Consider the following 21870-nt stretch of genomic DNA (forward strand, 5'->3'; position numbering starts at 1 on the left):
CCAGCTTTGGCGAAGAGGAGAGGAATTGTGATCCATCAGGACAACGCCAAGTCTCAAAGCTTGGTTTAGAGTTTCTTCTACATTCGCCTTATAGGTCGCGCCCCGCACCAAGTGATTACTATTCGCTTCTATCTATGGCGAATTATTTTGTTGGTGAAAAATTCACCTCAAAAGAAGCCTGTAAAATACGATCGTACAAGTCTTTTGCCAATTATTAATGGATTTAGTTTTACCTATTATTTAAAATATTTATTTTTTTATTTTTATATAATTTTTATTGTTTTAAATAAATAGTGCAATGTTACTAAAAAGATACTTTTTTTTACAAAACTATTATAAGTAAAGAACATAGTACAAAGAGCAACTCAACCTGAGTGCTTAAGAAATAATTTCGTATTTAATTATACATATTATTATATAATTTCGTTATTTAGATACCAAAGACAATTTCAAATTCCTTAAAATATAAAATATATATATATTTATGCCTCTTATTGGTTAAGCTAAAACTCTATAATTAATTCTTAACAGTTTAGTAGGGTTTAATTAAAATATACTATTTATAAATACACCTTGCGACCATTTGGCGTTATGTAATGCGTGGTGACACCCTGAGCATTTGTTACATAAATATTGTGGTCATTATCGCTGCCACGTGGTGAACGAGTTGTTGTTGTTGTATAGCGTGTCGTCTGATACCGACTGCCATAACGGTTATTGCTAACATAATTTTTATTTGGGTAATCATAGTTATTACTTGAGTAAGGACGCCTCTTATGGTTGACAGAACTGCTGGCCGCCGAGTAACGATTGCTGTTGTAATCAGCTGACGAAGTGTGTGAGCCATAGGAGGAGGTAGGTCTTGAGGGCGTGTAAGTATCGGCGCCACGATTGTAGTGCAATCTATTATCGTTGTACACTTGCACGTTCGTGTTACTTAGCGTATTTTGTTGCTGCGATGAGGTAGCAGTAATATAGATTGGACCCAAGGGTTTGTCATCATAGTTCACACTGTTATCTTCATTATTAGCGTTACTATTATACTCCGGCCGGTGACTATCGGACACAACAAAACGATCAGCCTCCGCATTTTGCATATAGTCGTCGTAATTAGAGGCATATAATATGGGTCTGTTCAAAATTTTACCCTTGCGTATATGTTTTTCGTAGTGATCGGGAAATATTACATGGCTGCCACTTTGGGATTCATAAGTAACGTCGTACTCCTCACGTTGTTGACGTAACGGCGTATAATTGTAGTCGTGGTTGGTGTTTTCGAAAACCACAGCTTTGCCACGTCGTGTGGGTCTAGTTTGCTCTACGTTGTAGTACCCTGAGCCACTTGGATTTTCGACGTCACGAAAATTTACAACGCTAGCGGGACCTCCGTTTTCATAACCGTAGTTTTGGACGCCTGCTTGCAGAGCCTCATCGTACGCCTCACTCGCTTCGACTTTAGACTCTGTTTCAGCTGGGAACTTAAGCTTTCTCTCTGATTTTACCGCATTGAACTTGTTGATCACTTCCTGTAAATATATATCCTTCAGGCGCTCATCAATTTCACGTGCTTCATTTTCTGGAAAGAAATGTGTGTCGTGTTCGCCACTTTTGAACACTACACGTCCCTGCGTATCACCATACTCAGCGCTGTCATTCGCTTCATTTGTATGCTCATCATCATCAAAGTCCACGCCGCCTTGTGTATCCTCATCATCTTCTTCATCATGAAAATCTTGCGAATCTGCCTCTGTTGGAAATTTTAAGCGTTCTTCTTCACTTTTCGGTCTTTCATCATCAAAATTAATGGCGCGCTTAGCACGACTGCTTCTGCGTTGATATTCTACACCGCTGATATATTCGGAAAGTATATTGCTGAAGAAATTGCCAATGCCTTGTGTAATATCGAAACTGGCAACAGTTGGTGGCGGTGTTGGACGTGGTGTTGTTGTGGTCACTGGTGCATTGGCACCTGTTAGTGCTGACAGTAGACTGAAAAGCGATGTACCAGCCGAACTACTTGAGCTTTGTGTTTGTTGTGCGGCGCTGGGTTTTTGCTCTTCCGCTTCGCTGAAGAATTTGAAGAAGCCACCACGATGGTTGTTAAGGTAATAGAGAATCTCGTACTAAAGGAAAATTGGAAATGGTAAGTATTTAAAGCCTGAGAAAAGTAATGCATATATAAATGTATTTTTGGTTGTTTAAGGAGTTATGCTTCTTGTTATCTTGTTGAAGCTGGAACTGATGGATATTATTGCACCGAATATCTTTTTTCGTTTCTTCACTTCATATCTTGGGGTTCGTAATTTTTTTAATCTTTGGCAGATTTCAAGTGTTAGTTAACAATGTGAACCTGATAAAAAGCTGTATTTTGTCTAAGAAGCTAGCAGATTCAAGACTTATACATAAAATATGTAGAAACCTTTGAACAACTCCAAATTATATAACACTTACCTCATTCTTCGGACATTTCGCATAGGTCTGCGTACAACTACGCTCACCACCGCTGATGCCCAGCAAAGCGGCACGTCCATAAATGAGCGCAGGTGATTGAGCAGGAAAACCGGCAAGGAAACTGCAAGCAGAAGACAAGAAATTTCATTAAGTACATAAGTTTATGGCATGCGAGAAAATCCAGCAATTTAATGTAAATATTAAATGAAGAACAATATTTCGGGTATGTGCCGTTCAATTTGGACTCCGGTAAGCTTTGAATTCAAAAGCAATCATTGCACGGCATTAGTGTTAATACCCCGTAACATTAAAATTGAATTACTCTCACCACAGACACAACTTTCTTACAAGTATGCTGTCATACCTGCACACGTCTCTCCATCTCTTGTGTCTTCTTCTCTATATATACATATATTTACTTACTTCGTTATCGCCGGCGACGTGACGAAGCCGGGCAATTGTCCACGTTGTGTTTGACTAGCAATCATATTGCACAGCACCTTCGGCACACATTCCAAGTCATCATTGCGTGCAATATTCTCCAAAGCTTTTATGAGTTGCATGTTCGGTGGACGTCCACCTCCAGCGAGCGGCCGAGTACCAGTTAATGCATGCAGCAGTCCACCACCACCACCATTGCCGCCCAAGAGCAGATTAGTGAACTGTGGTGCGTATTGTTGTGTGCTAGTAAAGAATGAGGCTAAGGTGGCCAAACCGCCCATACCACCACCACCAGTTGAAGGCTGCTGAGGACGCTGATACTGCGGTGGTGGTGGACGATAACTAGGAGGCGGCGGGTATTGGTGTGGAGGTGGGTAACTCTGTGAAGGTGCATAGTTTTCGGAAGGTGCGTAATTCTGTGAAGGTGGAAAGCTTTGCGATGGCTGGTAATTTGGTCCGGATGGGTAGAGTTGTGGTGTTGGGTATTGCTGTGGTCTTGGTGGTGGTCTTGGTCCGCTACTCAATGTTGACTGCAATGTTTGTGGTGGCGGTATTTCGCCCAATTGATACTGATTGTAATTATTGTCGTAGTTTGGTGGACGTCTTATCGGCTCATTGCCTTGCGGAAAGTAAGTTGCGCCTGGGTGTACAGATATTGGTGGCCGTGCGGGTGCTGTTGGTGGCGCTGGCGTTACATACAAAATGTCATTGCTGTAATGTGGCGGTGGGCGCTTATAATAGCCACCATCACCACCTTTACCGCCTTGCAAATAATTACCAAACTTGTTTGCATAATTAGAAGACGTCAACTCTGGTCTGCCCGTCTTAATGGCTGTCGCTGTAGGTGTCGTCTGCGTTACATATGCTGATTGCGGCTGTTGGTATTTTGGTTTGTTGTCTTGTCGTTGCGGTGATTGGAAATTCGATGTTTGCTGTTTGTAGTAACTGGGCGGTGGGTAATCATGTGAATCGTAGGAAATCTTGGTAGCTTCACTTGGCGATACACCCAATTTACCCTCGAACGGGCGTTCAGTTTGCGTTTCGCCATCACGTCGATTGTAGTCGATACTGATGGGTGGTGAGGTTGCGTCAACTTCATAACGATTGCCAGTATAAACCGGCCGATTGTAAGATGGCCGCACTTGCTCGTCGAATACATATCCTGGTCGTTTATTATCACCACCCTCCAAGGCAAATTGTGGTCGCTGTTGATTATATATGGGCGAGGAGTGCTCGGCACCCACAACCAACATAGATTGCACGGTGTATTCTTGCGGTCTGCTTGCCTCGGCATATTGCGCTTGTTGGTATATCGGCTCCGGTGGCGGTGGGCGATAGTTCTGCAGTTGCTGCTGCCTTTGGCTGGTGTTGATCTTATTAGTGTAAGGGTCACGATAGATCAATATGGGTGTAGTGTGTAATTGCGCGGGCACAAGCGTTTGCTGCGTGGTCGTTTGTTGTTGTTTAGCACCGCTGTAAAGATATTTTTCGATATTCGCATTATTGCTGACTAACGCTGCGGCAACAGGCGCCTTTTCAGTTTCACGAGGAAATGCGAATTGCTTATTGTCTTTATTGTGAGCGGCTAAACCATAAGGTGCTCCTTTACTTATATGCTGTGCATGATAGTTGGGTTCAAGATAACTGGGCGGATATGGCTTGAGCGTTGATTGTGCATCGGAAGTCGTAAACGAGATAATTTGTGAGGGTCGAAAGTTGGTGTTATCAGCGTTGGATTGGCGACGCTCAATCTTGTCGGTGGCAGTTGAGATTACCTCTGTTACCTCGGATAACAGTTGAGAGGGTCGAAAATCTTCATTGTATGGTGCCGAATAACTGCAAGCGAAGTATAGTAGAGTAATTTGAGGGTTTAATAAAGTTTTAGGAATTTTTAAAGAAAATGTGAGAGTTTTGTATGTAAATACGTTGTCTTTAATATAATAATTTTTCAGTGAAATGATGCTGAACTAATAAATTTCTAGTAGAAAATATATTTATATATATAATATATATAACCTTCTCTAATCTTTTATAGTGGTAAAATTTAGAAGAAAAAAATATATACTTATAAGGGATTTTTTTTAACTAGCAGATATCTAACATAAACTGGTGATTTCCGTTCTTAAATTTCTTTCGTAGCTTTCAACCACTACTATTCTTCTGCGTATTTGTAACTTCAAATTCAACCCAAAAGCTTTTGTACCTTAATCAGTATTACCATAAGTATCAGCAATAAATTCTTCACGCAACTTTTCGCATTACTCATTATGCGCTCATCACTCTTGATTGCACGTCCACACACACACACAAACACTCACCTCTCATAATCAGCAATTGCACCCGCGTTGCCACCGCCACTCGCTATTTGCGCTTTGCTGTCACCATCGCCGGTGCTGCCAGTGTTACGTATGCCCGCCACGTAGACGGCAAACGTTATAATTAGAATTGCAATTTGTTGCATACATTTCGGTGGTGAGTGCAACATTATAGCAAAAATGGTGTGCTACTTAGTTATGTTATGCTATGCTATGCAGACGTGTAGAATTGCTGTGCTGAGAAAATAAAGAAAACCAGAAGAAAAAAAATAAATATAAAAAATTTATATTATATAAAAAATTAGACACATACTCAGGCAACACTTGGCGCTACTTGACTTTGAATTATTCCAGGCAATCAGACAGCAACTGCTGCCCACTCATACACTTGAGAGGCGGCGCAGCACGCGCCAAAGCAATTCACACTTCGTCGTCTGTCTGCAGTCTGCGCTTATGTTATAGTTGAGTTTCTTTTCTCTACTAATATTTTGTTGTTGTTGTTGTTGTTGCACAAATATTGCAGCAAATGTCAACCTTGCCAACGTCAGCAATTCATAAACATAAGCCAGCAGCAATTGTTGTTGCGACAAGCGCTGATAGTCTTTAACTAATGTGCTTATAAGCTGTCTCCATTCAAGCGAGAAGGGGTGTAGAGGTAAGCCTGTTTGAGTTCAGTTTGTATGTATGTCCGCAATGCTTCGCGACTTGTCAGCTCGCACTTGATTTGGTCTCTTTGAGTATATTATAACTTGAAATACGGAAAAATTGCAATTTCTCTTACTATCCGCGTGGAGTCCTTGGGGATCCCAGCACAAATATATAGCATATACAAATACTAAACGTTGTGCTGATGTTTAAGTTGCACGGATTGGCAGTAGTCGCTCCTCAACTCGCTTAACTGCTCGCGAGTCCCCTACTAGATCTTCTATTCGTTTCTCTACTCGCTTCACTACTCGCCTGTATACTCCCTTCTTAATTTTACGCTTTCTTTCTTTCTTTCTCCAGGCAGCTACTTGACAATTCTCACGTGCTCATCGGCAACAATAAATACTTTAGTCAATTCACCCGCAAGCTTCGTATTTACGCCGACGCTTATTTGTCTGCTTGCAGCGTATTTGCAATGCTTGCTTCTAACACTGCTTTATGGATATCGGGACACTCCCACCAACCTCTGCTTTTAGCGCAAATTTAATTTTTCCTGATTATGCAGCGTCACAGCATTCCTTGGCTGCCGTCGCAGCGTCTTTAGCGTCCTGAGCGGATTATGTTGATTTGGTGTTCCACAGCGGCTGTCGGTGTGCGGTGTTGTAGCTATAATAAATGAAGAAGTCAGTTAAGTAGTAGAAATATTATGCGAGCATTATGAAAGCCATGGAGCCTAAAATAAGTGGAGGTGTTTATGTGTGTTTGTTGGTGTGTATGTAACACAGCGAGTGTCATAGGAATTATTGCATGCAAATTATTCAAATTATGTTGATTGAGTTGCGTTATGAGTGTTGTCTTTAATGAAAATGGTGCGGATCACACTTTTTGTAGGCGGTAGATTGTCTATTCCTTGGTATCCTTGCCATAATTTTTATATTGTCAAAAAGTGTGTACATTTCATACAAAGGGTTTAAAATATTTTATTGACTAAAATATAAAAATTTGTGCTTTGAAAATACCATAAATGGTTATAAAAATCGACTAGATTGACTGAATTTCTTACCTCTACATTTAAGATAGAGTTCACTTAGTAAAAGTAGACAAGGACGAGAAGTGTCAAAAAAAGCTTAGTGTTTGTCTTCTTCGATTCAGTGCGGCTTTTCTAAGGCCTCCAGGGGGTTTCGTTTGTTTTACTCTTGACAATTACATTTCAATTGTATATTAAGCTTTTTCCAACATTGTGAAAAGTGTCGATTTTTCACATATTCTCAGCCAGCAAAAGAATTTACTAGATAACCGGAACTACTTAGCAATCTGAATGCAAGCAAACAACTATGTATTTGCCGCTGAAATGGTATTAGGCTTTGTGGGCGCCGCGGCGTATGAGTAACATATTCAAATCATACACTCCTCAGCTTAAAATATATACATACACGTGATTCATCTGAAGAAATTCTACGCATATTTCACATATGAAAGCGGTTACAAAACTATGACCTTCCCAAATTTCGATTTTTTCTTTACACACAGCAAAAACTATGCAGTAAACGGTAAATACCATATTTCTCAGCAAACAACTGCTTACATAAGTGCGCACCTTTTTTATCCGCTTCACAAGCGCATCTAAGAAAGCGTTCAAATTGAGCAATGACATTGTGGAGATGGATACTCAAAAAGCTTAAGGCTGGTTACTTTCGATAATATGGTATAAAGTTTGAATACGGGACTTATACTGAAATAGTTACTCTCCATTATGGGGTGTGAGTCGAAGAATATACATATATATTTGTCAATGTATTTTTTACATTTTAAAATAAATATAAGTGAAAGCGAAGCGAAGCTTTGAAATTGATTTTTTTATTTAATGGCTTATAATTAATTATAATACAGTTATATATTTGGAAACTAAATTTCTTTATAACCAATTATGTATATTTTCGAAATGGAACTCACATTTTTTTTGGAAACGCTTGGCTGGTTTACAGCTAATTTTGTTTGTAACAGTAATAATATTTATGGCTTACTAGCAAGTGTTACATGGAATAAAATCTCATTTATTTCACTAAATGCGCAATGCACTCTTGTAAAAGAGAGTACGGAAGGTGGCTCAGTAGCCGCCATTTTGTAAGCAAATAATTTTATTATAAAAATTTTGTATACACTAATACATAGTTTTCGAGAAAGCCGATTTCTTTGTTCTTACTTCTAGAAAAAATTGTTATAGTTAAGGTTTTTTGAAAGTCTATCTACCTAGCCCTTGGTTAAGGGTTCCAAGCATTTATATACTGGTTCTCAATCAAATTCACAATATGACAAATTTTTACTTGATTGAGAAAAATGTATATAATACTTGCATAAGAGCAAGGTAAGTTACATACAACAATTGTGCCCTCAATTGTAGGCCTTTCTTCTTTGTTGTGATATTAATTTAAATAGTAACCGTTTTATAGGTTACTTTTTTGGGAAACACTGTTATATCTGGCAAGCCAAACTGAGAGAAGTTGCTAAAAATCAAACTGTCTTATTCCTGTGCCTTAGACAACTTTGATTTAATAAAATTACTTTTATATGCACCGTAAGTTTTCGAAAAAAGTTTTTTATTTTAGTCTGTATACAAAAAATTCTGTCGATGAGGTATATTTTCCTTACAAATATGTAGACATATATATATTAAATCAGATAAATGTATTTATTGTAGTTATGGCAACATTTTTAATGACGCGTATGCAATTGCAACATATGTAATGGTATATTTTAAACTCCCATTATCGAAGTTGTGTAAACAGTAGCTCAAGAATTATTAGCCAGTGTAGTCAGCATATGGCAAAGTAACAAAACTTGCCACACTAAAGTAGATTTACAATTTGAGTAACGGACCAGTTGTAAAGCGAGCAAAAAATTTAATGGTAGCAAGTTGAAGCGACACACACACACACCGAACTTATTATTGAACTTGTTGCAGCAAAGGTGTTGTTGTTGTTGTTGCAAAGCATGTTTTCTTACTTCGGTTGATATTGGTTGCAAATAGCAACACTAGGGCGTGTAATGTTGCAGCAATAAAAGCAGGACGATTACAAAGCGCTGCGAAGCAATCATGTCAGCAAGCGTTGTTATAGCCCGGCCAGCTGCAACGAGTTGCACTTGTTGTTGCAACAATTACTGCTTGCCAAACATTGCATGGCAAAAGATTTTAGAGTGCAAAGGAGTGTCACAGCCATAGAATTCAACTCAAATATGCACATTTGTCGCAACACACGCGCACAAGCACCCATACACACGTTACTTTAGACTATAATCGTTAAAAAGGATGCAAGAAGGAAGCCACACAGCTGCTGGGGCACTGCAGCCAGTGTGTTTGCTGCTTGTTGCACGACATGTCACAGCCGGAAATTGACTAGTAACGAATGCATTTCGTTTGTTAATGCAAACTGCGTACGTGCAACGCATAGCAAGCTGCGTGGCAGCTCGGTGACAACTCAGGCGCCAAGCGTGTTAGTGTGTATGAGTCGGCGGCCACTTGTCAATTCAACGTGAAGAAGTATCAATGTAAAAGGGGCATTTAAAATTTTATTACACCCGCTGGAAGACGTGATTCCGGTTTGCAGTGCATGCCGTTATGCGATTTGGCGTTGCCACCTGCGGCGAAATTTTAAACGTGACATTTGCTACTGCGAGTTAAGGTTTTCACCGCGCAGTCGCTCCGTCGCAACTCGTTTCGCGCCGTTAGCTTGAATTACAAAACACCGTTAATATCACTCATTTAAGGCACGCGTGTATGTTTATTGCGCTTACGCATACTCTAACCCATACTTGGTTAAGCAAGTGAGCTGTTTGCTTGCTAAGCACTCTGTGTGCACGGGCGAGGGTCGCAGTAACTTGAGTTGTGCCACTCAAGTTCAAGTTTATTGGGCAGGTTGCGGTTTGCGCATGCAATGAGTTGAGACTCTCGCATTGTTTTAGGGTAATTTTTCGGTGTTTTAAGCATGACTAATGCGCAGTGCTTTATTGTTGTGGGGAAAGCGAAACTGCTCGAGATACTGCTACAAGTAGTAAAGCGATTTCAGTTTTAATTTGCAGATTTTGCTGTTGCAGCGCGAAAATATATAAGCATTACTTGTAAGTGGATTTAAATTTGTGTAAATTTAGTTTATTATAATAAGTTGGAATTATCCGATAAGAGAAAAAAAATAAAATTAATATAAAGTCGCGTGTCATTTATCTTTTTACGGAGTTTTTTTTTGTACTAGAAATGGCCCCTCCATTATAACCATGTTTTAAATCGTGCAGAATAATATTTTACACTATTTGATGAAAGAGTATAAACTATACATTATAACCGCTCAGATTAAATTCTTAATAAGAGTCAGCTTTACCGAGTATCTGACAGTCACTTAGAGCTTCAGTAAGCTCAAACACCAACAAAATTCATTAGTGATATTTTTCAGAAGTTATTCTAAATGAGCCCAGTATATAACTGACTTAAAAAATTCGCTGTATAATCCAAACTAATCTAAAGGGTTAGCAGATGGTTTAGAAACCAATATTTTTCGAATGAGATCAGGACGCTCGATGTTTTTGAAATCAGCATCAAAATCAAAATTAGTTGTTGCTTAAAATCCATTCCATATGGATCTCAAATTTTGCAAATGTCTTTTTCCAGTCTTCCAAGAAGCTGCTAATTTGTCGCCCATATCGGCACACTATAGCATATAGCTGCCATACAAATGGCAGACCAAAATCAAGTCCTTGTTTGGAAAGCTTTTCTATTTTACAAAATATCTTAACGAAATCTGGCATGGACTACGCCCAAAATTACGTTCAAAAATTGTCGAAATCTATAACTTGGGTCAAAAATGGGTAAACGTTTAATTTAACAAAAAATATTTTATGACATATGGTAAGCACGCATAGTAAATCATTTAGATGTGAGGTTCATTGCCCATAACTTCATAGAGTTGACATTTTCGGCAAAAGTTACAACATCCCACAGCCATAATGGTATTATTACTTCACCGAAACCCACGTATGAGTCAAAGCATTACAATAACATATTTTGCCGCCCATAACCATACATTAGCTTCATTGATATTATTTTTACCATTATACTGTTTCACTACTTCATGCACCAATTTTCCACATGTAATCTTTCACTTTTCTTTCATGTCTTGCATGTGGGCTTTATGAGCCTACTAAATATGAAACAACGTCCCACTAGAGCGGCTTATGCTGCGATTTTCCGCGCCACAACACTTTCTTCAAACTTAATTTATCTTATTTATTTTTATTAATATGCGTATATTACACCGTCGGTTTCTTTTATTTACACGTACCACACAATAACTGCACTTATTCAAGCATATGCCCCAAAAAAGCGAAAAATCCCGCGTGCCGGAAGCGAACCGTGCAAACGTTGCTCACGTAACCGCGCTTCACAGACAATGTGCTTATTGTTGTTAACTTTTGTTGTTGCTTTTGTTTTTATTAATATTTCACTTTTGCTTTCGTTTCTTCGCTCTTTACAAGTACTTTTCGCGTGTGCCTTTGCACTGTCTTTTCGCTGGCAAGCACAAAATATTTTGTTGTTTCGTTTATTTGCTGGAATTTTCTTGTGATGGTTGCGCATGCGCTCTGGTCTGCGTTGTTCGACCGCGCCGTCACACGTTTGGTTTACATTTGTTAGCAAGTTGTGCCAGCTGGCTTGAGGTTGTTGCCACTTTTGCCGCCACTCGCAGCAAAATTGCCCACCTTTTTCTCAATTAACTTGAGTGCGGCATTTTCTGTTGTAATTTGTTGGCAATTTCGTATTGAATGTCGAGCGTGAGCCAGCGCTCCTTTATTTGTTTAGCATGTGCGCTCACAGCGCTAACGAAAGTGAGCTGAGATTTTTTAAGGCTTATTGTTTAATTAGTAAGCAATTGAGTGAGTAAGCTTTCGGTTTGAGTGAAAATGTGATTAAATGAGTGAGAAAGGGGGGAAAGATTTATGGGCGGTGCATTACTTAGACAAAAATATTTAAAAATATGTGTTTACTGTTTGCAGTACAAGAAAGTAATTTTTAAATGAGGAGAGAGGACCTTGAGGCACCTGTGCACTTGAAGTAGTTTTTCTTAAAAAATACCAAAACATTTGTTTGTTATTAAAACCAAAAAGATAATTTTTTTAACTTTATAAATTTTTTGAATTTCATAAAATTTGTGGGTACTTTCATTTATGCAGATTTCTTCAAGCCTTTTTTTAATTTATCGATATATTCTGGATTCGATGAAGTTTTTGGAAACCGAAATAGTTAGAGATATTCTCAAGCATTTTCTTTAAGAACTTACAGGTATGTTCGGGATGTGATAATATTTTCGGGATTAGTGAGACTTAAGAAGCTTAGCAAAATCGAATAGAGCTTTTGTGAAACTCTTAGAAAAAAATCCAGAAAACTATGTTAAGAAATACATAAATATAATCACCAAAATTATCTAGGTCAGTAGAGTCAAAAATCAATTTTGAAAATATTTAAAACTAATGATGAGAAGCAGAGAGAAGAGTAAAATAAAAACAAAATTTTGAAACGGAACTTTTTGGTGGCGGATTGGTGTGAATTACAAAATAGCTAACCAAAACATCAAAAGAAAAAGAAAAAAATGGCTAAAACGCAAAGTTGCGTGCTTGTGAAATTCCCACAAAAACAAGCGATGTCACTGTGTTCAATAAACATTTAGTAAGAAGAAGAAATGACGAAACATCGAAAAGCCAAGCGCAGTCAATGTGCCAATTCCATAAATTAATGCAAATAAAAAATGTAAATTTGCAAAAATTATTAACGTAATAAAACTCACTCACTCACTCACAACAACAACTGAATTGTGTTTGGGGAAACGAAAAGTGAAAACGAAATAAAAAAGAAAACAAGCAAAAAAGTTACTTGTATATCGGCATCACCAAAGCTATAATACTCTTCACAGCTGCCTTTTATATAGCATAAGAGAGAAAAAAGACTAGTCTAATGGATAGACAACTCTATATAAAAAATAACACATATGTTTTTTTTAATAAACTAAAGTCATCAAATGAAAGGCCATAGTAAAGAGAAAAAACACAAAAACAAATAAAAATCTCACAATGTATTACTTAATATTTAAAAATCGCATAATATCATCTGAAGCGTTTATTTGCTTATTCATGCCAACACCGAAGGCCAAAAAGCCACAACAAATGTGCTTTGTAGTGAATGATGCCAAATATAAACGCGCACAGATATAAGCATATATATTCATGTATGTGTGTGGCTTCGATTAAGTTTGAACCGGCTTACTTTCTCCACATGAACAGCTGTTGACACTGCCACGGTAATGTGGTCAGCTAATATCATTTGTACAAAGAGAGTATACTCTAGTTATGTGAGTAAGTACAAGTAGATTAATACTTCGGGTGGCTATTCACTAAATATTGTTTATAATTTTTTATGTGTGGTAAAGAGTGAAATTGGCGAGAGAATACGATATATTGAGAGTTAATTAAACTTTTTGAAAACTACTTTCAGGCGTGTGGATTGGACGTAGTATTTTCATAAAAAATTTAGGTGTAATGTACTAAAAGGTTTTGAATATAAAAAGGAACAAAAAAAGCTTTAGCATAGCAGGACATTATCATACATTATTATAATTTTAGAATACACTTTTAGAAATAAGCCCTTAAATATATTAGAGTACTATTTGAATAAACATAATATTATATATATTCCCGATTCTCATAAGGAAGCTATAGAATGTAATTTCTTTGCTAAAAATCTTTTTAATTTTCTCTAACTATGCGAAATACTAAAATTGTTTAACTCTTAAGGTTTTTACCTCGAATAAAATATTTTTTAAATACGTTGGCCAGAAAGCAACGTCCAAAAATAATACTCATAAATTGTAGACAGATAGTAAATACTTGCAGCAATATGTATTTTGTTGTAAGTATTTGTAGACTGGATAATAAAATGTTTGGAATATGGAATTGGAATATTAGAATAAGGTTTTCTGCCAGATTTTTAAGCGCACAGAAAGGACTATAGAAGAACAAAGAAATAAAGCATATTAAAAATACAATTTTGCGAAGGTTACATGCCTCATCAAACATATAAGAGTCTGTTGGCAGCTTAAAGACTGGACCTTTAGAGGTTACCTGGTACCTCATATACATCAAATGGTCCGATATTTGCTTTTTCGTTAATTTAATTTGGAAAACGTTTAAATTTTAATATGCTACCTTATATTGATACTTAAAATTTTCATGCTTCACATAAACACTTGTGTTTAAATGACAAAATTTTATGTGTAACTATGAATATTTTACAATTACAAAATTAATGTGCGAGTATGTAGACACAAAGAGCGAAAACACTAGAGATTTAATAATGCAAAAGGAGCATAAATATATAGATATGTGAGTAGGAAGATAATAATAATAAAAAAAAGAGCATTTTAATGCAACGGTACTAGAGATATCAGACGTTTAGCAGCTGCACATTAAATTGACACCGATAACTGGACACTGAGAGGATGCAGGAAGCTGCTGCTATGTGGAATAGAGCACATATGCGTGTATAGTGTATAGTGTATATAATGGTATGTGTGTATAGTGTATATAAAGTAGTATATGTGTGTGTAACTGCGCTCCTAACCAGTTTTCGTCTATGAATTACTGCTTTGATTGTGACACTCCTAGCTTAATATTAAATTTGGTGGCATGAGTTTGATATCCTCATTTATACATAAGTATATGTCCTTGTCGCTATATAGTGCCACCTGCTCACAATATAAACGCAAGTGCTTTTCTCATGCTTATGAACGCCACTGTATGCACTTATTCGATCACGTCCACTTCTATGGCATCTTTCAGTTGCATGTTGTGGCATTTAATATGCGTTGTAAGTGTTATTAATACGTGTAGCATTGCTTTTGCAGGGAAAAAAGGATGTGTCATGACAGTATGAAGTATATGCACGATATTCAAATTATTATTAAAAGCCTGTTGGCATTGCTAAGCACAATGTTTGAAGTATATGGAATGGGAAACACACACATACATTCTAAAAATTTTAATATGAATTATAATACAGGATAGTATTTGCAAGAAAAAAGCGAAAAATAAAAAAAATTTCAATGTAGCTGCACCGAAGCTATAATACCTTTCACAGGTGCAATTCTCATAGCATGAAAGGTTATAAAAATATTTTTATTTTGATTTTGATCGGTCATTGGTTGTATGGCAGCTATACGCTATAGTGACCCGATCTGGACAATATGCTCCTAAGTTATGGCGTCTCCTTGAGTTATAATTCGTGCTAAATTTCGTGACGATATCTGGTAAAATTTAAAAGATTTCCATCCAGATTTCGTTATCGACGGCTCCGACAAATGAGCAGCTTCTTTAGGTGGGAATGAAGTATTGGAAATTTCAGATCGATATCTCAAAAACTGAGTGGTCGAGTCAACTCGTCGCGCTGATCACATATTATATACAATTTATAGGAGCTTGGAAGTTTATTTTTGTGCATTACAAACTTCATGGCAAACTAAATATATACTGTTATGGGTATATATATTGAAAAAGGACATATGTCCACCACATTGCTTGGGCAGTTGAATCACTTTTGCTTTATGAGCCCAAGCAAGCTATAAGTGAAAATGCAATAACACACAAATATTAAGTATGCGTACGAGTATCATATACACACACATTTATAATACATATAGAGCACACAAAAATCCTTTATAACGCACATTATGCTTCAGATATTAGATGTTTATGATGTCGCTGTTGTCCTGCCAAATACTTTACTATCTTTGTGTGCATGGCAGTGTTATATAAATAAATTATTGCTGCCTATAATGGTGAAGGCACATACAATATTAAGCGCCTGATGAATGGTCAGCTGAACACACACACACACAAATATTTGTAGCTACGCATACACCCACACTGACACTGAAAATATCCTTTTATGTTCCTGTGCAGGAATTTATTACTTTTTGCTTTGACGTAATGACAGATTGCAGGAATCCTTTGCCGACAGAGCAGCAGATATATACACGCGTACATTGCCATTTTTGGTTCCAAAGTGTAACGAAGAGCACATATATATATGTCGAAAAGTATAGAACCCTGTAGGAAATTAATTCTTTAAGGAGTTAACATTTTTTCGGACACATTAGTGGTTTTCAAAGTAGTGCAATAGATTCTATATCCACACCAATTGGCTTTTAGAGAAAAGGGTTGCTAAAAGTCTCAATTAGTGACATAACTACTTTTATTGGCGATTTAATAAACTCATCTTAACGGAAAATCATAATTATGAAGGAAAAGAAACAAGAAGGAATAACCTCACAAAAATTGAGCAAAACAGCTTCTAGCAATATAATTTCTTACATGGTCTACCTCTGCGACATTTTTATGTGCCACACATGTCCTGCCACCAACTACACGGTCGCTTTTTGCTAGCCGACGCTATTGTACGAGTATTCCACCATACACTCAACGCTTCTACAGCTTCATAACATGGCAAGTGTGCACCCATCAGCACGGCCATCAACAAGGACATACAAAAATAACAGCCAACTGCCAATTGCTCATCACTGCCAATGTGGAGTGGGTGCCCTGCCCCACAAAATACTACCAACCAACAACTAATTTTGTTGCACAACTTTGGTTGCTTGTGGCACGAGCTCCCGTTTGCTCGTAGCTCATCTTAGTTACGCTTGACCGTTAAGGCCAAAAGCGAATTACTCATATCGTGCCATAATGTCCTTTTGAATACATATCAAATAGCAGTTACAACAACGGCAAGCAAAAACTTCAGGGAATGCCTTGGAAGGTACTAACACTACATGACTATGCATGTGTAGTTGTAAGTGCTATTAGTACGAAGTTTGATCGCCACCATATCAGCGCAAACGAATTTTAATATATGCTTTATGGTGGGTCGCTCGCTTGCTCGATTGACTATCGGCCCTGCTGCCATACCTTTGAAGCCGTTCATCTATCATCCATTCATTCAATACATTCTCTTAATCCGCCCTTTCAACTGAGCGCTGCTAGTTTAGAAATTTTTATTGTACAGACGAAGTGCTCGGCAATCGTCAATAAAGGCGGTGTTCGAGCTTCGAGTTCGGACTCAATGTCTGCTTCTTTTGTGTTGCTGCTGCTATAATTTGTTTGTTAATGTCACTGCTGTTATGTGGTGTATGCTTTGCAGTTTTTCGGCTTGTCTAAAGCTGTCATGATTCAGAATTTGATTGTTTGCCTGCAGATTTGATTGCCGTTGCAGAATGCGCGCACTTAAAGGACACAGAAAGGACATTGGTAATAAGAATTTTATATGGCAGTGTTGAGCAGATTGAATAGTGTGTCTGAGTTAGCAGAAATTTGCAATTAAAGTGAGCAAATTTAAGAATCCAAGCATATTTATTTAGTAGAAAGGGCAACAGTTATCTGGTATTTGGCAGTTTTTAAAGTTTTGTATTTTATATGTTTGTATTGTAGATGCTTAAGCAGTTACTTTGCCGTAACCCTTTATTTGGCTTTTCTATAATTGATTTTAAGTCTCATGCTTTAGAAATACAATAACAAAATACATTTGTGTTAGCATTTATCATTCGAACCATTACTTAATTTTGATCTAAAATACGCAAAACAAAACTTGGTAGCATTGAAGATTGCAGCTATACGACTTTAATGTGGTATCCGCAATTGACAAGAGCAGAAAAATCCTTCAATGCTTGCCAATTAGTGCTCCCTATGTAAGAATCTATGCTTTAGGCCCCAGTTCTTGCTGAGTGTTTGCTTTTGTGGGAACCCATCTGTTATGTGACTTAAATGTGCCCTTATCAGGACCTATGTTGTTCTCTAATATTTAAGTAAGATTAGTACTTTATAAAATAGTCAAATGCTGCTCATGTGTTTATTAAATTTTAGCTGTTTTTGATATTTTCTATACCACATACATATACATACATGTGTGCTCGTTGTAATGCGCGTTTTATTGAAATACTAATTAAATAGTTAAGAATAAATAAACTCCGAATTAGCCATCACTGAATAAGTTTATTAACACATAAACAGCGTTGCCAGATTGCTATAACAATAAATATGCAAATTAAAAATTAGCAAGCAAATTAAAATCACAGCTGCAGTGAAAAAAGAACAACAAAAACTATCGTAATCATAGAGAATAAATTTATTTCGTGAAAAGCATTGACAATTCAACTCGAACTACGACATCGGCGCCGACAGCAACTTTTGCACGTGGGTCAAAAGTTGATTATCATAAGCTCATAGTAAAAAAAATAAATAAATAGATATGAGTATATAATTACTTATGTATGCGTGTATGTGAGTCTGAGAATGTAGCATGAATTGACAGCAGCTAATTACTGCACAGTAAATGACTGGCATGCTGCAAAATAGATAAAAAACATAACAATAAAATAAAAGTTTTGAGCGCTAAAAAATGTAAATGAGTTTCTGCGGTCAGCGGAATTTAGTTTGTGCCACATTAACTACTCACCAGCGGCAAATCTATGCAAATAGACATTAGAGGCCAATAAATAAACACGCAATAAAGGCAATGTGTTGCAAGTACGCGCACATATACATACATATATGGATATATTAGAGTGAGCCACAAAACAAAACTATCGAATTTGTTTTTACTATTTAAAATTAAGCTATATACATGAAAAGATATCCTTGCTAGGCTGGATGCTTTGTTTTATTTTTAAAGATGTCATTGATCATTCAGTTTCCCATTTGAATAACAAGTAAAGAAATATATTTGCTTCTTTTTTTTATTAAAAAATCATATTTTAATTTTTATACCGGTTTCTTGTAGCATACAAATTTCTTTCAGGGGAGCTTTTTAATGCCTGCCTTGCCGGAAAGTACAGAGAAAAAATATCACTGAAAAAGAGGATGCTTAGCTTTATTTAAAGCTGCGTCGTTTTAGCTATGTCCGTCTGTCTGCCAGTTAGCCTGTATATACGTGAACTAGTCTCTCAGTTTTTGAAATATCAGTCTTTGCACAAGTTCTCTTCTTCCCAAGTAGCTGTTAATTTGACGGAACCGAAAACTTTTGCATTTGACAAGGTGTCTTTAGAAATTTGGCAGAGAGTATTATCCTAGGCATCGCTATATTCCTCAAACAAATTGCTCAGATCAACCTATTGTAGCATATAGCTGTCATACTACTGACCGATCAAACTTAAGTCCATGTATGTAAAACTCTTTTAGTTGTCAAGATATCTTCATGAAATTTGACGCAGATTATTATCCAAATCAACGTTATTATTTGCGAAAATAGTGTTTAGATTGGACCACTATAGCTTGTAGCTGCCATCCAAACTGGCCGATTAATTTCAGAATAAAGATCTTTAATACCCTTTTATGAGATAAAAAATGTCTATGTGAAGGTTTTTTGTATACATATATTAAAAAAATATATTCTTTCAAAGAGATATTCTTTCGCTGTATATAAGTGTACATATAAAGGTTAATTTTAAGCAACAAATTCGATAGGTTAGTGTTTTGGCTTGTCCTAATATATATAATATTATATGTATGTATATATGAATAATGAAGCTTTAAAAATCAATTAATTTACATATAAAACCACATACATATTTACATGCAACAAACCTTGTGTAAAATAATTTTTAATGAAATTCGTTTTCGCGTTGAAGCTTATGGCTGGCAGAGATAGATAGAGAGAAAGAGTGCTGAAAAATTCACTCAAACTCCGGTGCTATGTATATACCTATACATATGTATATATGTATATGTATGTATGGATTTATGTCTATATCCGTATGTAAGTATGGTTTTCACTACGCAGCAGGTGGGTGGCTTGTACGACATCATTAGTTCGGCTCGTTTGCATAATTTACAAAATTTAAAATAATTAAATCTCCGTTGAATATTGAAGGCGGAGAGTTTAGGTATTGTTGTTTTTATTGTTGTGAGGTTAACTGTTGTGGTTGCGCAGTCATGTCGACATAATCTACATTTACTAAATCACCGTATTTATATATCGTTGTTTACATAGTACAAGTATACGCACAGTTACATATATATACATGTAAGTAGATAGTATATATTTGTCTCCGCGTTGTGGCGTAAAAACCACAAAGATGCTTTGAATTTATAGAGGTGTGTTGTGGAGAGTTTCTGTTTTCGGGGCGTAAATCAGTAAACAACTAATTTTAATATCAGCATATTGATTAAATGAGGGAAGAGTTGCTAGCTATTAATGAGACTATATTGAATGTATTGGAAGGAGCCAATTTCCCAGTGAACATAATTATGCGTATATATGGTATACCATATACGAACTAAATAGCTCATCAATACAATACAGATGTTGTCATTGAGTGTAGTTTTGCTATTGCTAACGAATTTTAAAAATCATAAGTAAATCATAAGGTAACTAAACAGGGTTTCACCTTACAATCTTCTTGAAAACGGCTGAAATGGCTGCAGCTATCCTTTTCCACACTTCATGCTTTTCAGTTGCCCTAATTTCTTCGTTCAACACCCTTCTGACATTCCCTTAGTTTTGCCCATGATCCTAGTTAAGATTCTCCTTAAAACACTGAAACACTTTTTCTATTAAAATTTAACAAAAACTTAATATTCTTTGACCACTTGTTTTGTTGGATTTGTGTTTGTTGGGTTTATTGAAAGAAAGCTACATGTATGCACACATGAAAAGCTTGCGGTTTGACAATAAGCTCATTGCGCAATAAAACGGAAACGGAAACATGTAAAGCAACACATATTATAATAAAAAATTAGGAAAAAAATCGCAACATATTAATTAAAGCCACGACAATGTTGCGCTGTTGTTACACAAATACTCAAACCGAACAAGTCGAAAGTGCAAAAGCAAGTAAGCAGAAGAGCTTAAAAAATATTTGACATGCCTTGCACCAGATAGATAACAACAGATGTTTTAACATGTACATATATATAATATGTATGTATTTGTAGTTGACTAATATTTATTTTTAGAAGAGAAATTTACAGCAGTTGTGCACATTATTTTCCACATGATGGCATTTGTCAGGTGTTGCTAATCCGTTTAAGAATACATTTTTTTGCTGTTCAAGTAAATTCATCGGCGACATGTTGTGAATGTTATTGTTGCTCTCATTTATTGTCGTTGCTAGTCTTTAGCATCTTAATGCTTATTTGTCTATTTTGCGGTTATATAAATACCAATTATATCTATAAATACACTCGCATTCATTGTAAAGTGATTTGCTTATTAAAGCATGACATTTACTCCTTCGTACATCTAATCCTATTGTTGTTGATGCGTAAACCTTTTTTTTTTTTTGGAAGACTTTTTTAGCTGATTTGCATGCTAATAGGCAGCTTAAGCCGCTGGCACAGCCCATTAGCGCAACTGTCAACATGCTAATTAGTTGTTTGATGTTGTTGTAATGTGGTGATTTGGTAGCTTCTTTTTTAAAAATGACTAGCGTGAAAGGATTTGCTTTAGAACAGCCTGTGGAGATTGTTATTTCATCAATATTAAAAGGCTTCATAAGCACAAAGTAAACTTTTTAAATTCGAAATTTCTGAACCAGAAAAATTTACCTGTGTACCACAGACCTGTGTACCTTGGTTGGTTGAGTCATTATTATAGTCCAGAAATTTGAAAATAACGATTTTTTCAACTTCGATAGTTGAGATACTCAAAAACATATTCATAGAAGGAAAATTATTTTCAAAGTTATAGCTGTTTGTTTTTTTCGATACGGTCGTCACGATATCTCAAGTTCCATTTCATCAATTTACTCAACATTTGGTGCGAATATTTTTGTAATTTACGACTTAAGCACAGCTTTTCTTTTTAATACCCTAAAGTCTATATTTTGATTTTCTCTCCTAACAACTTTTTCTCATAAGCAAATTTGCGCTTTTTAAGTTTTTTTTTCAATCTACTGCGCTTAAACTTTTTCTAAATATGATATCATTAGCAACC

General features: G+C 36.4%; 1 protein-coding gene across 1 annotated transcript; it reads right to left on the bottom strand.

Moving 5' to 3' along the window:
- Positions 1-494: 494 nt before the first annotated feature.
- LOC106621214 (uncharacterized) lies at positions 495-11513 on the bottom strand. Its single transcript, XM_014239963.3, has 6 exons — positions 10951-11513; positions 5521-6518; positions 5211-5439; positions 2875-4728; positions 2452-2572; positions 495-2123 (listed from the first exon to the last, which is right to left on the bottom strand). The coding sequence occupies exons 3-6, from the start codon at positions 5375-5377 to the stop codon at positions 561-563; spliced, it is 3705 nt and encodes a 1234-aa protein (XP_014095438.3). The 5' UTR covers positions 5378-5439; positions 5521-6518; positions 10951-11513; the 3' UTR covers positions 495-560.
- Between the last annotated feature and the right edge of the window lie 10357 nt (positions 11514-21870).

The sequence above is a fragment of the Bactrocera oleae genome, chromosome 6 (assembly GCF_042242935.1).
Source record: "Bactrocera oleae isolate idBacOlea1 chromosome 6, idBacOlea1, whole genome shotgun sequence".
Lineage (NCBI taxonomy): Eukaryota > Metazoa > Arthropoda > Insecta > Diptera > Tephritidae > Bactrocera > Bactrocera oleae.

Coding starts and splice junctions, on each gene's coding strand:
- LOC106621214 (XM_014239963.3), bottom strand. CDS start 5,377: ATGTTGCACTCACCACCGAAATGTATGCAACAAATTGCAATTCTAATT. Junction 4,729..5,210: donor GCAATTGCTGATTATGAGAG/GTGAGTGTTTGT, acceptor CTTCGCTTGCAG/TTATTCGGCACCATACAATG. Junction 2,573..2,874: donor ACGTCGCCGGCGATAACGAA/GTAAGTAAATAT, acceptor TTCTGCTTGCAG/TTTCCTTGCCGGTTTTCCTG.